The 17,785-nt window shown below is 42.9% G+C and overlaps 1 protein-coding gene across 1 annotated transcript; it reads right to left on the bottom strand.

The window, feature by feature from the left end:
* Window positions 1-13,414: 13,414 nt before the first annotated feature.
* Window positions 13,415-13,918, bottom strand: LOC147960185 (uncharacterized). The gene has a single exon (XM_087533199.1). The coding sequence runs from the start codon at window positions 13,916-13,918 to the stop codon at window positions 13,415-13,417; it is 504 nt and encodes a 167-aa protein (XP_087389325.1).
* Window positions 13,919-17,785: the final 3,867 nt, after the last annotated feature.

The raw sequence follows: 17,785 nt of genomic DNA, 5'->3' as shown, positions 1-17,785 counted from the left end.
CAGTGAACCTGAGCTTACAAATCACTACATGCAGGTGCTGAAGAAACCTTTGAAGCCAGGTCAGGTACCAAGAACCAAATTCCTCATGAAGGAATTGCTTTATGTGCCAAGAACTATCTATCGTATTCTTACGAGGACAATAAGTCCTATCAAAGGCCACGACTACTCTAATGAGGAAATTGTTGGCATCATAAAGAATCTGGTATTCAACATCATTCATGGCATTCCTGTCAATTATCACGATTTCTTCATGAGGACTCTGGCAAATGTTGCACTATCTCCGTTTGAGCTGAAGCCTTATGCACCTTGGATTATGAGATTCCTCAGGACAAGGTCTTCACTCAACTACAAAGCTGATTTTCAGAATCACCTCAGCTACTTTCCCCCGATTGAAGTCCTCAAGCAGACCTATTCCTCAGTTGATGGAAAGGGCAAGGCACCAACTATTATAGATGAAGGCATTCGTCCATTGGATGGTCAGTTTCGCAAAGCTGCCTCTTATTCCACCAATGATGACTCTGCCGCACATGACTCTACCAATGCACCCAAGTCTACTCCTCAAGCCACTGCTCCTCGTGTGATGACTGATCGTGAGCTTCTGCTTAGTCTTCACCAGAAGGTGGATCAAAATCATAAATGGGTTAAGCTCAGTTTGGTTCATTTCTTCACAACATGACTGCTACACACAATGCAGTGAAGAAAAACCATTACTACCTCCATGAAGTCTTCGATCGCACCTGGGCCATTCTGTCACATTTGTATGGTGAAGACGATATGAAGAAAATGGGTCTCAAGGAAGATTTTGACTGGTCTGCACCCCCACCGAAGAAATTCAAGAAGGTCAAGGTTCCTTCTCTGGTGGCCAACTCATATTCCTCATCACGCGACACTGATGAGAATGAAGACTTGGACAACACTACGGCAGGCCCTACTGCAACAAACGACCCCAACAACGCTGGCACTCCTTCATCAACTTGACATTCTTCAGGGGCGTTTAGTCCTCATATTCGATCCTTTTGGTCATTTGATGACAAAGGGGGAGAATTTTGAGTTAGTATTCAAGCGGGTCTTTCTATATGGGCGTTTTTTTTTCAAGTTACAACTCTCATTCTGCTGAGACTTTACTGGATCGAGTTGTAAACTTAAACCAGATGGTGCTCTGATACTCTTGAGTCATTTTTCTGCATGCTTATTCCTCGCTAATATTATTGCACGCATGCTGAATTATATCAGTCACCATATTTCATCATGCATTTCAAATTCTTCACTATTATATGTAAAATGCGTGTATGAATTACAAGATATAGGGGGAGATCTCCATGATTCAACTCTTCAAGTGTGCATTGCTTCAAAAGAAAATTCCTCACTATGCACATCTTCAGGGGGAGTTCTTCTATATCTTGCAATCAAATTCCTCAATATCAGTATTTACACTTCATATGTTTATCCCCGTTGATAACTTAACCTATATTGTCATCAATCACCAAAAAGGGGGAGATTGTAAGTGCATCTAGTGCCCCTTAGTGATTTTGGTGTATTGAAGACTTATAGGTTAAGGGACTAATGCGTTTGTGAGTGTACACATGTCCATAAGTCTATGAGGAGTTTGATATTTACAGAGAAAGTCGACCACTAAAAATGAAGTTCTTCGACTGAAGACTTTGGATTTCTGAAGACTTTCTTAAGACTTTGAAAGTGAAGAAATTGGTGTGACATTGAAGACTTGGTATTCATTCGAGGAACATGAAGCGTGAAGACTTTTGTTTTTGTAGTTTCATTTTCTCTTTCTTGAGTCATAGGAAACACCGTACTGTTAAAGGGGGTCGAGGAAATACTAAGGAAAATTTTCCATGTGATGATCAACGCAAAATCCTACACCTACCAATCCCTTCGAGTGAAGCCATTGGAAATCTCATACAGTCCAGGCATATTCTTCAGCGATAGAGACGAAGTTCTTCTGGTCTCTGAGGAATTTGTTCTGACTGAGGAGTTAGGAAGTCGCCAGTGCGGATTTCCTACACAGTGAGGAACATGATAGCCCTGAGGATTTTGCTACTCAAAATTCCAACCGTTGATGTGCTATGCGCAAGCTGTCCCAAAATATCTATCCATCTAACGGTCATATCATTGAAGGGCATTTATGTCTTATCATGTCGGGTTGCTCCCTAGGCTATAAATAGCTACCCCCTACAACCACTAGCTGGTTGGCTGCTCCGAAAGAAACTGACACTTGTCATTTGAGAGCAACCCATCCTCTGAGGACTTTGAGCGAAAATCATCAAGTGAGGAAAAACCCCAAACCCAAACACCTACAAACCCCAAGTGATTGAGCATCACTGAAGGGATTGATCCTGCATGGACCCGACGCTTGTTACCTTTGAAGACTGTGCTTCTTCCAGACGGTTAGGCATCATGGTCTAGAGCAACCAAGAGGAATTGTGGATCGCCGAGTGACCAAGTTTGTGAAGGTTCGGAAGTCACCTGAAGACTTACCACGAGTGATTGGACGAGGTCTGTGTGACCTTAGTTCAAGGAGAATACGGTGAGGACTAGGTGTCCTGAGCTGCGTGTTCAGGACTGGGTGTCCGGGACTGTGTGTCCTCGAGTTTAAATACTCAGCCGCTCCAACCAGACGTACAACTGAGACAGAAGTTGGAACTGGTCTACCAAATCATTGTCTTCACCAAGCTTACTGGTTCTATTTCCTCAACTCTTTCATTTCCTCATAACTGTGTTGTGTGCTTGTTCATATCTGTGTTTGAAGACTTTGACTGAAGACTTTCTCAATTTCCTCAGTTCAATTTCTTCAGTCTGTTTGTCTTCATCATGTGTTATCATGTGCTTACGCTTCCTGTACTCTGTGCCTGTCTTCATTTCATCATGATGACTATGCTTGTATTCTATTATGTTTACTTTTGAGTACTTATTCCGCTGCTAGTAGTTCTTCGCTAAGGAATTTCCTCACCGACAAATTCCTCAGTGAAGAATTTCATAAAAATCGCCTATTCACCCCCCCCTCTAGTCGATATAACGCACTTTCAGAAAGGCCAGGATGTATGTCCAATGAGATCAACACTTGTTCATGTTGGCCAATGTGGCACTGACCGTCGAAGGAGATAAAGATTGATACTTGTTCATGTGGGCCCATATTTTTTTTATATTTGGTGTCGATAGAACAAAAAAATAAACATGACTGTATGCTTTTAGGTCTTCACCCTCCCCAATTTGTTGGCCAACTCGGCAGGTTTTGCCTTAAGATGCCACCTCTTTCTGTAAGATGCAATTGTTGTGGTTTTGGAATGCTGGTTCTCTTTCCTGCAGAACAGGTATTTATAGCGACCATTATGCCGGTACACAGTCTTTGCAGGCACAAGCCACTTGAAGATTTTATTTCTGAAAGCTTCCCTTAGCTGTAGGTAGTTCTCCCATTCTTCCAAATCTGCAATCTGGTATTAGAAGAAAAAAATCTCATGCCAGCGAATTGTACATTATATCAAAGGCAGGCATAAATGGATTGTTTTTTCTTTGTATTGGTTTTCTAAAACTTTGGTTATATGAAAGACAGGCATAAAATGGAATAGAAATGATCCATTCATCTAAATTTGCAAACCCTTGGACTGATAACCGTACGATTAATAAAAAAAGCGAACAGTATGATTGTCTGTAAGAATAGCGAGGAATAACAAGAGAGCAATTTCTAGGGTTAACTTCGAGAAGGAAAATTCTAGGGTTAATCTCTATAGAGACTAACCGATTGGTCGTTGTTGGTGCTATGTTGGACCAGCTGCGGCTGCGAATCGGTGGCGATGACGTCCTTGTCGACCAGTTCCTTCATGGGGTCCAATTCGCCGCACGGAGCACACCAGCCACGCCCCCTCCTCCGGCAGGTAGGATCATCCTCGCCGGCAAAATGTGGGCTTTTTACCGACGGCGAGTAGTGGGCGGCGACGAATACGTGGGTGTATAGGCAGAGGCGATCGAACGCTAGAGGCGGGAGCGAGATTTGGGGAGTGAAAATTCAATTTGTTTGGGAGAGAGAGGTCAAGGCCGCGCACAATTCGCCACTTTTGAAATTTAGGTACGAACATGCACGTATACGGCATCGTGCACACCCAGAGATTTGCCCGAACCAACCAATCAACCAACCAAGCAAAAGAAAAGGCGCACAATGTCGGTCCACAAACGTGGCAACATAAACCGAACACCAAAATAGGGTGTTCAAAAAAAAAGAACACCAAAATAGGAGGGACATTTTTTTGTTTTGCGCAGTACTACTAAATACTAGAAGGGAGAACTACTGAAAAACAAAATACTAGAAGGGACAGTTGGCACATTTAATTTCACATGGCATCTAGCTTTTTTGTTCATCGCTAGCTATGTTGTACCAATTAGGTAAAATGAATGGATAATTAGTAAACCCTAGCTATTGTCAAGGTTTATCGGTGTGTGTGTCTACATGGCCAAGTGTGCTTGCACGGTGTGGGTCCAGGTGAGTGTGATGCACGGGACGGGCCTTTGTGGTTAGGGCCCACATCAAGCGGCACCGAATTTTGAAGAAAGTGAAGGAACGAGCCCCGCACACCGTCCGCATGCCGGACTTGTTCCCTCCCATTGGCTAGATCCAACATGCGATATGGCCTCGTTTACACTTAGCACGTGTGAGGGTTTATGCATGTCCCTCTCGGTGTTTGACCATACCCTTCATGGCTCATATGATGAGACCACGCCAGGCCCCCTGATGCACCGCCTAGGCACAAACCGGACGCGTTACCTCTCGGTAGCTAGATCCAAACCATGCACCCCCGCTGTTTAGACCCAAGTGGAGTAGCGCCTAGACACATGACCCGCGGCACTTGTGCCAGCCACCGAACCATGCATCCCCGCCGTGTAGACTCATACATGGCCATGTGTGCATGCATGTTGTGGTTCCAGCTGAGTGCGATGCATGGGACGGTCCTTGGTTACTAGGTCTAACATCACGCGGCAACGAGATTTGAGGCAAACTAAGGAACGGGCCCCGCACTCCCTTCATAGGATGGACGCATTCCCACTCTGTGGCTTGATCCAGCATGGGATATGGCCCCAGTTGCCCACAGCCTATGTGAGGGCCTATGCATGCTGCTCTCGATGTTTTACCACACCCCCTAGTGGTCGTATGATTACACTTGCGCTAGGTCCCGTGAATTTTTGGCCCCTCGTGAATTTGCATGGATTATAACGGCAGCTGGCGAGCATCATAGCCTAGGGAACGGCGTCGAGGCCACCCCTCCCTTTGGTACCATATGGTGCATATATGGACCAAAGATCTTAACATGGGCCTTTCATCCCAATCCTTGCTATGATTTCATGTGGCTGCCATAGATCTTGAAATTTCGAGGTTACAACCCTAGAAATGCGGTAAATGTCCCGAATATGGGAGTGAGGGGGGCGAGAAAGGCCATGCAATAAACTATCCCCATAATTTATGTTTGTTTTATATGGGAAGACAAACAAGTTCTTTTAAATAAGGATTTTTAGCATGTTTTAATAAGGATTTTAAAATTTCACATTATAAGGTGCTTATTTTTTCCTAAAACAATGGTGTTGTAAACGCACAAAGCTCCTCATTGAGCCTCTCACCATCATGTTCACGTTGAACTCACCCTAAAATCAAGGAGAGGTGGATCGAATCTCCCCACGGGGGGCAACCTCCACCTAGTAGCTAAATATGGTTAGTTGAGAATTTCCCCCAAGTCGTTTTTTGAGGCAAAATCACGTTCTTCTTTTTTCCTCCAATATTGTGGCGAAATACATGGAAGACAAATCGTGGGAGGCACGATGGAACGAGTGCACCTGTTTTCCCCCTCCAAAAGTGCACTAGTTGCCATATTGCATGTGAACGTGTCACCTGTACAAACAATTAAAATGTTGTTTTTATTTTGTTAACAATTCCTAAATATTGAATTTCAGCATGCACCTACCCCATGGTGGTTAGGTCAAATTTGTCTTATCCAAGCTCCACCAGCGACCATGCAAATTCTTGTACCATGCACGTGCTGCTCCGGGCCTCCGGCATCCGGTACCGGACAGGGGAATCTGGATATGATGCAATACAATTCATGTTGACCCATATCATGCACCCTTAGCCAACTAGGCCGACAACATGCACCGCTAGCGACCTCGATCTAGGCCATGCAGTAGTGTCCACGATGGGCAAAGATGCTCAGCTGGACATGTTTGCTGGCACTAGTGCATGATGCCCAATCTCGGTGTGCAAGACGGGTAGCCATGTGTCGCTTTGACATGCTTGGCATACGGAGGGAGGGACTTGTTGGAGAACTAACGAACTGATGTGGGGTCAAGGATGGTTGGATGGTGTAGGTTAACTTGGCTGAAGGGGAACGGTTTGAGGCCATTTGAACAATGTATGCCATGGTTATGGTCATGAGCTAGCTCACTTGCCTTGCCACAAAATTTTACATAAGGGGACAGTGTAAACTTAAACATTTTGAGTTTTATTTTTGGATATCCTATTTGTTACATTTATGGCACCGTGTACAACAAATTTGGGGTTATTTTGGAGATGGTCAAAAAAATCACTTCATTACAGACGGACCATTTGGTCTCTTAAGCGAGTTTTTCTAACAAGGTGGTTTTTTGACCACATCCAAATCACCTGAAATTTTGTACACGTGATCTCTTTCATTAAAATAGACAGAATATGAAAGTTTTCCATTTTTTAGAATTTTATATAATTTATAGTGGCTCAGTGAAACTCAGGTACATACCTCTGACTTTACCTTAAGGGGACAGTGTAAACTTCATTATTGTTGAATTTTCTTTGATAATCATGTTCATTACATGTATGTGACAATGTAAAAAAATGGGTGATTTGGAGATGGTCCAATCATAAACATGTGACCATATACAAAAGAAAAATCCCACCACTATTAGGAGATTTCAGACCCCACAACCTGCATACGACTAGAAACCCAACCATATGGGCCAGGATGCAGGCCCGTGGGATATTGATTTCTCCTGCTAGTAGGCCCCAACAGGGCATACACGGAACTGGATAGGGAACATGCTGTTTCAGTGAGAGAGGCTCATGCAAATGGTCTCTCGGCCGCGTATATAAGTAGGTGCGTGCGCTTCTCGCTTGGCGAGGTGGGACTAAACTCCCACCACCCGTCAGTTGCGCCCGGTGCGTCTCGTAGTTGGGCTATCCCAGGCAAACCTCACCGGTGTGCTGGACCACGCGTCCCTGTAGATGGTTGGCCTGGCCCATCTTGTATGCATATCCTTTTTGTTTTTTGATTTTCACATATTCTCTTTCATTTATTATTATACAGTTCTAAAACAAAGGTGCTCCTGGGTACCAGCAAGTCTGGCATGAGGATTTCCCTCTGAATGTAAATTGTGTCGTGACCGCCGATTTGGTCGGTCCTAGTAACTGGAATGCAAGGTGTTCCACGTCAAAAAAAAAACAAAGGTTGTTGTAAACGCACAAAACTCCTTCTTCAACCTCTCACCATCACATTCACGTTGAACTCACCCTAAAATCAAGGACAGGTCGATCTAATTCCCCATGGGGGGCAACCTCCACGGAGTAACTAAATATGGTTACTTGATATTTTCTTCCCAAGTCGTTTTTTGAGGGGAAAATACATTTTTCTTTTTTTCCTCCAATATTTCTGGTGAAATACATGGAACAAAAATCGTGGGAGGCACGGGGGCTGCCTATATTTTCCCCTCCAAAAGTGCACTTGTTGCCAAAATGCATGTGAACGTGTCATATTCCACATTTTCCTTACAACATGTTGTACACCTGCACAAACAATTGAATTGTCGTTTTCATTTTGTTATCAATTCCTAAATCTTGAATTTCAGCATGCACCTATCCCATGGCGTCTCATCCAAGCTCCCACATCAACCGCGCAGATTCTTCTACCATGCACGTGTGCTGCTCCGGTGTCCAGTACAAGAGAGGGGAATCTTGATCCGATGTGATGCGATTCATGTCTACCCATAGCATGCACCGCTAGGCAACCGGGCCGACAACATGCACCGCTAGCCGCCTCGATCCAGACAATGGGCAAAGATGCTCAGTTGGACATGTTTGTTGGCACTAGTGCATGATGCGGCAATCTCGGTGTGCAAGACGTGTAGCTGTGTGTCGTTTTAACATGTTTGGCATATCGAGGGAAGGGACTCGTCGGAGATCCAACGAACCGAGGTGGGGTCAAGGGTGGATGGATGGTGTGGGTCAACTTGGCTAAAGGTTTATGGTGGGTGTCTACGTGGCCAAGTGTGCATGCATGGTGTGAATCCAAATGTGTGTGATGCACTGGACGGGCCTTTTTGGATAGGGACCACATGAAGCGGCAACTAATTTTGAGGAAAATGAAGGAACAGGCCCCGCACTCCGTCTGCATGACGAACTCGTTCCCTCCATTGGCTAGATCTAGCATGTGATATGGCATCGTTTCCACATAGCCCGCGTTAGAGCTTATGCGTGTCGCTCTCGGTGTTTGACCACACCCTTCATGGGTCATACGACAAGGCCACGCCAGGCTCCGTGAAGCAACACCTAGGCACAAACCGGACGTGTTACCTCTTGGTAGCTATATCCAAACCACATGCAGACCCATCGTCTAGACGCACGTGTGGAGCATCACATAGACGTTTAGACTCATACGTGGACATGCATCCTCTTGGTAGACGTTTAGACTCATGTGTTACCTCTTGGTAGCTAGATTCAAACTGGACTCACACCACTTACGCCAGTCCCCGAACCATGCATCCCCGCCATTTAGACTCATATGTGGACATGTGTGCATGCATGTTGTGGGTCCAGTTGAGTGCGATGCATGAGATAGGCCTTGGTTACTAGGTCTAACATCATGTGGCATCGAAATTTGGGGCAAATGAAGGAACGGGCCCCGCACTCCTTTCATGGGCCGGACGCATTCTCTCTCGATGGCTTGATCCGACATGCGATATGGTCCCGTTTGCACACAGCCTATGCGAGGGCCAATGCATGCCGCTCTCGATGTTTTACCACACCCTCTAGGGGTTGTACGATGACACCATGCCAGGTCCGGTGAATTTTTAGCCCCTCACGAATTTGTATTGATTATAACGACAGCAAACGGGCATCATAGCCATAGAGAATGGCGTCGAGGCCATGCCTCCCGTTGGTATCATATGGCACATATATGGACCAAAGATCTTAACATGGGGCACTCATCCCATTCCCTGCTATGATTTAATGGTGGCCATGTAAGATCTTGAACTTTCAAGGTTACAACCATAGAAATGCCATAAATGGCCTGAATATGCGAAAGGGGCGAGAAAGGCGACACAATTACCTACCCCCATTATTGAAGTTTATTTTTTCTGGAAAGAAACATTTTTTTTATAAATAAGGAATTTTCAGCACTTATTAATAACGATTTTATAATTTCACATTCTAAGGTGCATTTTTTCTCTAAAACAAAGGTGTTGTAAATGCACAAAACTCCTCCTTGAGCCTCTCACCATCACGTTCACGTTGAACTCACCCAAAAGGATTTCCCTCTTTTTTACGATTTGTATTTGTTTTTGTTTTTTAGACAAAAGGATTTTGCTTTGTGTTTTTATTAGTAACATAGGGTTTTACTTTGTGACTAGTAAGCGGCATGTGGGCCTGTTTGGTTGTTTCTTTACGAACTGGACCCATGGGCCATTATTTTCTGTGCTTGACACGGATAGGGTCCGTTCATCACCCCATCGCCCACACACCCCCGCCCCCTCACCCCCACCCTCCCCACAAACCACCCTGCCGCCTACTCTCCTGGCCACTCTCGACGGTTGGAGCAGAAGAGCGTGGAATGAGATTGGGAGGCCTCCAGCAAGCACCTAGCGACTACCGGCGACTAGGTGAAGTGAGAAACCCTAACTTGTAATCTTCGACTTCTTTGTTCCTTGTTGTGTTGCCGTTTCGGAAGTTGGATATGGTTTTCAAAGTCAGAGATTAGATAGTTAGGATTTTTAAATCGGAGGTTAGATGGAAGGCGATGCAGAGATTGAAGGAAGTTGTCTACATCAGTGGCTTGCTGGGTATTTTTTTCTAGGGTTTTAGTATTCCAGGGTTTTCATAACAATGAACAAGTGCAGATGCGTAACACAATAGCAGAAAATTTCAGCAAACAGTCATTTAAAAACTTAAAAAATATTGGCCTTGTGCAGTGGCGAATCCAGGAAGAAACTAGAGGGTGGGCTCAAAACTTATAAGTTGGGCTAGTGGATTAAATTCCTTTTTAGGCCGAAATTAGGTTGGGTTTAGTAAGGTAGCCATTAACTTGTAGTCCTAGATTGCAAGTCAACTAAACATTTCTCAGAATAATATTTACTGCAGTGTTCGTTTTTTGCAGAATATGAAATTTTGATCCAAATATTTATATCTTTGTAGGGAAATAACAATAACCTCTTAATTCTGTTGCCTAAATTAGTTCATATTTTGAAGATTATAAATGTGAGGGCGTACAATATATCAGAGTTTTTAGGAATTATTTTAATCTTTATTTTGTGTGGTTATGTAGTACCAGGAAAAAGTGAAGTAAGTTCATTTTCTCCAATATGACACACAAGTGGCTAATTGAGTTGGTTACCCTGACGATCCTTCGTCCGTCCAGAACAGATTTTCTTTTCTTTTTCAAGGAACATATTGTTGGATGCGGATGTATGTAGATGGGCTGTATGTTGAAGCCGTGCGTGTGTACATTCGGGTGGGCCGAGTAACAGCATTAGTAGGATTTATGTTTTGATAGGACTTTTCTCAGAGATTACTGCTCAGTCTCAGGCACTACCTCATTTGTGCTGCAGAGGAGGAGGGGCCAATTCCGCGTGTCAGCGCTCGGGGTGAGCCCATGTTGCCAGTCGAGGATCAAGGGAAGGACATGTCTGAACAAGCTGTGGTGCGGCGGGCACGTGCTGCGTTGCGGGGTTATGAGGAGTGGAGGGCGAGCCACCCGCTCAGTTCAAGTATATGATTGTTGATTACTGATGCAGTACCTTCGTTGATTATACTATATGATTTTTGCCTAGTGTGTTTACATGCATAAGCCCTTTTCTTAAATTCTCATCCTTTGCTTTTCTTCATTTTATTTTGTTTACACAGGTGGTGTGCATAGCCTGTCGACAGGACTGCAACAGGCCCGATGCTGATGGGTTGACATTTACCATTAGGCTAGATGGGGACACTTCAGCTATGGTATAAATAATCATGTCAATTTTTACTTGTATTGTGTTTGTTCCCCTCTACTTTGAAGATTAACAAAATGTAGGAAATAAATATAAATTAAATTCTACATCTACAGATCGTGCCATGCTACGCATGGCACCAGTTCAGTGCCATCCCAGACAGTTCATTGCTTTTTCAAGCGACAGGGAGCCGCACATATGATTTTGGCGTGTCCAAAGGGAATTCAAGGGCGATCATCTGTGGTGAAAACTGGTGCAGGTTTGTTGAAGACTTCGACCTACGAGAAGGCGACCTTGTCTCCTTCGATTTGACTGAAGACATTCCTATGGTGTACTGCTGCAACCTGCCAAGGACATGCGATCAAAACAAAGAGTATAAAGATCCTCTAGAATAAGCTGTCATAACGAAGGGAATTAATCTGACTAAGCAAGAGGAGTGTAACCTACATGACCTTTTGGCGATGAAGAAAGGTTATATAGGTGCATTTTTTGTCCACCGCTTCACCAAGTCGAACATAGCAGGAAAGACAATGGTATGTTTTTGGTGTACTAGTATTTTCTATTTTGTATGCAATTTTCTTTGTTTTTTCATGGAGAGAAAGATTAATGATATGCTATTGTAGCTGGAACCAGTGAATACTAATGTGTGTTTTTGCGTATCCTTTTGTTTCCCGTAACTGAAGATCCTTATGTAATATATGTAGATGTAGCTGAAGATCCTTTTGTTTACTGCTCCTTCACATATTTGATAATTTTTCTTCCTATGATGGTGCATACAGAGATTACCGGTGAAAGTTGTCGATGCCCTGAAGACCCCAGGAGACGGTGAGATACCGGGAGATGGGCTTGCTGGCATTTGGCTGTGCAAGGACAGTTTCATGCCGGTCAAGTACCACAAGTGTGATGATGGCCGCACCATCTTCGGCAAGGGATGGAGTGCTTTTGTTGACAGTGAAGAGCTCAAGGTTCATAAAGCCGTTCTTTTCGGTTTCAAGACCACCACCCATTAAGATCTTCAGATCGAGGTGGTTATGAACATGCTAACCGAGGAGCCACAAATGTAGCACAACAACGCAAGTGTCCTTTACACTAGGTATAGTGCAAAAACTATGTTGATAGTAGTTATGCATCTATGGGGTTACGTCTGCATTATGTCTTGGGTGATGATGACTATGAAAGGAGGACATGTTGCCGTTAGAGGAAATGCTAGGATTGGGCCGTATTCAGGACTCAAAATAGGGCTTACATAGGTGGTTGCTTTATTGGCTGTTGTTTCCCTGGCTATAATCATGAACAATGGTAATGCAAATGGAATCGTTAAGGGGGTTTTATTAATATTTTAAATCATGGAGTTAAGATGTTAGAACTACCTATGAGTGTTTGCGTAGGAGATGCGGGAAAGGCATCAGTTGTGTTCTTGACTCTTTGGTAATGCAGGAATAATGTGAGATTACAAAATAAATGGTATAGTGATCTTATGATTCTTGTTTAGCTAATTTTCTTGTGGATCATGGGATGGTCTATATTGCAGATGAAGGTGGTAAACAAAGAGGTGCTGATGTTGGGAGCAAAGAGGTGCTGATGGTCTATATGCGCAGGCTAGAGCATGTAGCAGGTGAATTTTATACTTCATCGCAAGTGTGGAGTCACAGGGTACTGCGGTGTCGCTTGCGCATCTCTCAACTATATTTTCTATCCTCTGCCGTAGTTTTATTTTTTGGACCTTAACGTTAAGTCTGGCTGGGCTTGCTACCATGTATAATTTGTGCTGCTAGTTGATTACTTTAGTTTCTAGCTGTGGTTTGTATCAGAGGCTTGAAAGACCATGTGGTTTCTGTTAATGGAAAATCAAAGGGGGCGACCCTTCTTTTGATTAAAAAATGAACTTTCTCTATGCAATTAAAAAATAAAATTTCCCTATTTTCAAACCCAGTTGAGAACAGTATTCATTATAAATTTGAAATAATCTTTTGGTAAAAATGGCTATCGCATTCTGTATCATAGCTAGCGAAACCAAAACAAAATAAACGTCTTGATTATTCATTCATTATAATATCTTGTGAACGTGGATCAAATTAGGCAAGACAATTAGGATAAAGGATGATTCAACTTGCAGGAAATTTGAACTTACGACTTACTAGCAGTATAATAAAGTTTACATACTATTAGCTAGATAAATAGAAGAAACATTTTAGGTTGATTCATTCTTGCTTCCGGACTTCCTTGACCGCCTAGATGGTTTGGCGAGATGCTGGCACTGACTCTCGAACCCCTTCTGGAAGTTCACCAAGTGCCTGTATACATCGTAGGTGGCATACACGTCCCTGGAAGCATAGTAGATGTTCTTCAAGGGCAAGGGTGCTTCTGCCCATATATGGTGGTCATCTTCTGTGATAGCATCCTTCATCTTGTTGTAGCTGTGGTGGATGATGGAACCAGCGTAGTCAGCCAAGCCATACTTTGACTTAATCGTCACTGGATCAGGCACTCTCCACATATTTTGAATATCCACAAAGTTCTGTACCACCAGACCAATACGCTTGAGTTTTTTCTCTTCATTGTTGATGTCCACCCCAACAAAGGTGTACTCCTCGTCGACCAGGAAGGCGGCAAGCAGGCTGCAGTGCTCATCAGCAACGCTTATGTGGTACACGAGGATGTAGATGCCAACGCATAACTGGACCACGGCAGCCATCTGTGTCGGGCCACGAGTCTAGGTGTACTCCACAGCCAGTGCAACTATCTTCTGGTCGTCGTTCTACATGCAGTATTTGAATCTGCGAATGTTGTACTGAACACAACTAGCCTTGTTCTTGTACTTCACAAAAATTTCGGTATTTCCATCTGCCCTGACAGCATAATCTTCCACGAACGCCATGCCGAAGGACTTTAATTGATGAAACCAGTATAAGACATGAAGCATGACAATAACATGATAACAATAAGTCGAGATGAATATGACGGCAGATAGTATAGTAATTATGGTGCTATTGGAAGTTTATGTAAACAAGTGCATGAACAATTTAAACTAAACAAGTACTCCCTCTGTAAAGAAATCACTAAAGTAGTGAACCAAAAGTTGTTATATTTCCTTGCAGAGGGAGTATATGCGAATTAACAATCAAAATTTACGCTCTTGAAATATTTATCTAAACAACTGCATCAACAATCAAGAATAAACATGTATCTATGAATTGTTCATCACCCATGCAGATGAAACTATGTGTACAAACTAAAGAAGCAGGGGAAAATAAGAAATTGACAAGACAACAGACTGGATGTTGCATGCAGATGAATCTATGTGCAAAATTCTCATAAGGCAACAGACTACATGTTGTAGGCAGATGAATCTGTGCGCACAAAATAAAGAAGCAGGAGAACAAGAAATTGACAAGAAGAAGGCCATCGTATGTGCTTCTACCGGAGAACTACTAACAAAATTGACAGGAAGGAGAACTCACCGTTCTAGAAGCCAGATTGTTAGGAGAGTGGGCGACACAGAGGAAGAGCGAATCGAGAGGACACAGAGGTAGAGGAACCATTTTTGGAGAGTCGTGGCAGTGAGGACGAAGCGCCCTCACGCATGCCCGCCCTAAATAATTGGGATGGGGCTCGTCCCGCCTGTTGGAGTCCCCGCTTCCTTTCTCATGTTCACATTTAAAATGGGACCATCCCATTATAATAGGCCCGTATAAGAAAGCACAACAAGCACAAACGCTTCACGGTTGAGATTACTGATCTAAACTTGCTAAAAAATTCTCAAAATAAAAAAATAGCTAAAAAAACATTACGTGATCTAAAACTACCTCTTCGTGAGATCTCAAATTCCCAATATTTCCTTGTGGTCGGTTGTTAGAGAATCCCCTATAAATAAACATTACGTGATCTAAAACTACCTCTTCGTGAGATCCCAAATTCCCAATATTTCCTTGTGATCGGTTGTTAGAGAATCCCCTATAAATACAAAGCTTTTCATGGCATAGATCGTATACTCCACCCCATGCCTCCCACCCCACACCTCCCATACCTAGCCTTCCATGACTACACTGAATTACCACCCCACGCCGCCCAAAGTAGCTCCCAGGTCGGTGAAGCCGACGGAGCCGTCATCTTCGAAGCCTGCGTCAGCGAATCCTGAGATGAAAGAGAAGGGCACGTCAGAGAAGCCGACGAAAGAGATGGGCACGTCAGAGAAGCCGGTGAAGCAAAAGATGAAAGAGAACGACAATGGAGTCGGTCGCCATCGAGAGAATCCTCCGGTAACGATCGAGATCCTTATATTCTGTATACTCCCTCCTTCCCAAGTCTGCATGCAATCCCATTATTTATGGCGCACTTCCTTTTGATCTCATTTAGTTACAGCCATAATGAACTATCCCTATTTCACCGAAGGGAGATGGGTGTGTCTAGAAAGAAAAGAAAAAAGGACAAAAAAGGCTTGCACGAATCTTAGCGTAAAATCAATGACATAGGACTTAGATGTGCAATACTTAGAGCACATCTAGATGTGCTTTAGCAAAACTTAAGGGATATCGTGGATGCCTTCCTCTCTTAGGTTTTAGTCATGAATGCCTCTCTCTGTAATGAAACTTGCGCTAATTTTCGTGCTGGAAAGTTCTACGTGTAACGATATGGAAAGGAAGGACTAGTAATTTAACTTTGTTTAAACCAGCAACCGAATCAACAAAATAATCATAGTACTCCTAAATGCCTGATCAAATACGCAGTAGATAGAATACAAAGTAGTTTTGTACGTAAGTTGTTTTCTCTTTTTGTTGATTGGCCTGTTTTACACTAAACGTCTATAAATTCAAGACTAGTGTATGTAGTTAATTTGTTCACTATGAATCTGTGGTAACTGGTCCAATTTGTCAGTTATGCGTGTTTCAATGGTCACAATGTACATGATTTAGTAAAAACATGCAGAATTATGAGACATCTCACTTATTTGGCATTGAGAACATCAAATGTATGTACTATATTAAATTTTAGGTTGACGAGAAAGAAAGGAGAAAACTAAAGAGAAAGATGGACAGTAGGCTCACATGTTTCGGTCCATGTCAACATTTTTAGGCTGCTTGATGATGCCTAGTTGTGTTTTTGGTTTCTCGGGTCACTACTATGGTCATGTTTACTGGACATAAGGTTATCTTCTCTGTTTATATGCCTTAAAATTTGGAAATTGCTAATTTTTTGGCATAGGATTTCTAAATGAGTTCTTAGTCTCTAGTCATTGAAACTGTTGGTGATTGCCATTGAAACTGTTGGTGATTGCCCTTAATTTTGCATGGTCTTTACAAATTGATCTTTATGAATCTGATGGGAACTAAGGAGTATGTGCTCTTGAATGCTTGCAATGGAACTGCTACATTCTTTTTTTGAGATTATCTATAAACTATTGATCTTCTGATCATGTATGAAATTATTTTCGTAAGCGTGACGCCTGAAACTTTAGTAGTGTACATAGACCAAAGTCTGCTCTTTCTACTAAAAATCTATACTATTATCAGCAAATTTGCCGACAGAGATAGCTTGTTTTTCTATGTCTGGTGTTCATTATATGGCCTAGAAGCTCTATGATTTCATGCAGTACTGTAGATCATAATTTTGATATTGGCATAGATTAGATCTAGTCGGTTCTATGTGTGTTTAAATGAATACCATACAGAATCTAATCACACTATTTGTACATTCAGGGAACTCATGTTGCTTCATTGCTGCAATACGAGAAGTTCATAAAAGAATTAAACGCACAACAACTGACGTACATCAAGTTGATTGGACTGGGTGAACTTCTCAAGACTCCTGGCATGAGAATGAGACATCTACTATGCCAGGCCATCGCTTATTCATATGATGCAGAGCAGGATGCCTTTATAATTAATGGGAGATCATGTAGGATCACACTAAAAGATGTGGAGCATATAACAGGCCTGCCCTGCATGGGGAAGAATCATGTCTCTTCAAATCACAATGATACTTTGGAGTTGTGGAAGGAACTGAAAGACCCCAATGACACAAAAGTAACTTTGAAAGGATTTCTTGCCAAGATGAAAGGCGACAGCACACCTAATTTTGTCAGGCCATTTGTCTTGTACACCATAGGCAAATATGTATGCCCGACAACACAGCAGTATGTGGACAACAGATACCTTGGGATTGCTAGAAACATTGAGACAATAAAGAGCACCAATTTTGGACAGCTTACACTTGACCATCTTATGGCTAGCGTCAGGAAATTTGTAAATGGTGAAGCAAATCTGGAGGGCAACCTACCACTGCTGCAAGTAATACACTCATTATTAACATACCATACATTTAATTTTATGGAAAATTTTCTAAAATGTTTTTGTTGTAATGCAGACGTGGTACTACGAGAAGTGGAGGGTGCACCAATTGGACTCTACCATCTCGTATGCATCAAGGTTAAGGACGTTGATCCAAAACTGGAGTGACGAGAAGGCACAGAAGGTTGACAACATAATCAACAAAAATTATATAGGGGTTGGAGAGGTAAAGTGTTAGTACTATGTGACTGGATTATCTACCATATGTTTTGAAT

Source organism: Triticum urartu, chromosome 7A (assembly GCF_056163025.1).
Source record: "Triticum urartu cultivar PI428250 chromosome 7A, HENAU_Tu73, whole genome shotgun sequence".
NCBI classification, from domain to species: domain Eukaryota; kingdom Viridiplantae; phylum Streptophyta; class Magnoliopsida; order Poales; family Poaceae; genus Triticum; species Triticum urartu.
The sequence above is the reverse complement of the archived record's forward strand: the minus strand, read 5'-3'. Positions and strand labels throughout refer to the sequence as shown.

What these genes read in the sequence shown, in the direction of transcription:
- LOC147960185 (XM_087533199.1), bottom strand. Translation starts at nt 13,918, where the DNA reads ATGGCTGCCGTGGTCCAGTTATGCGTTGGCATCTACATCCTCGTGTAC.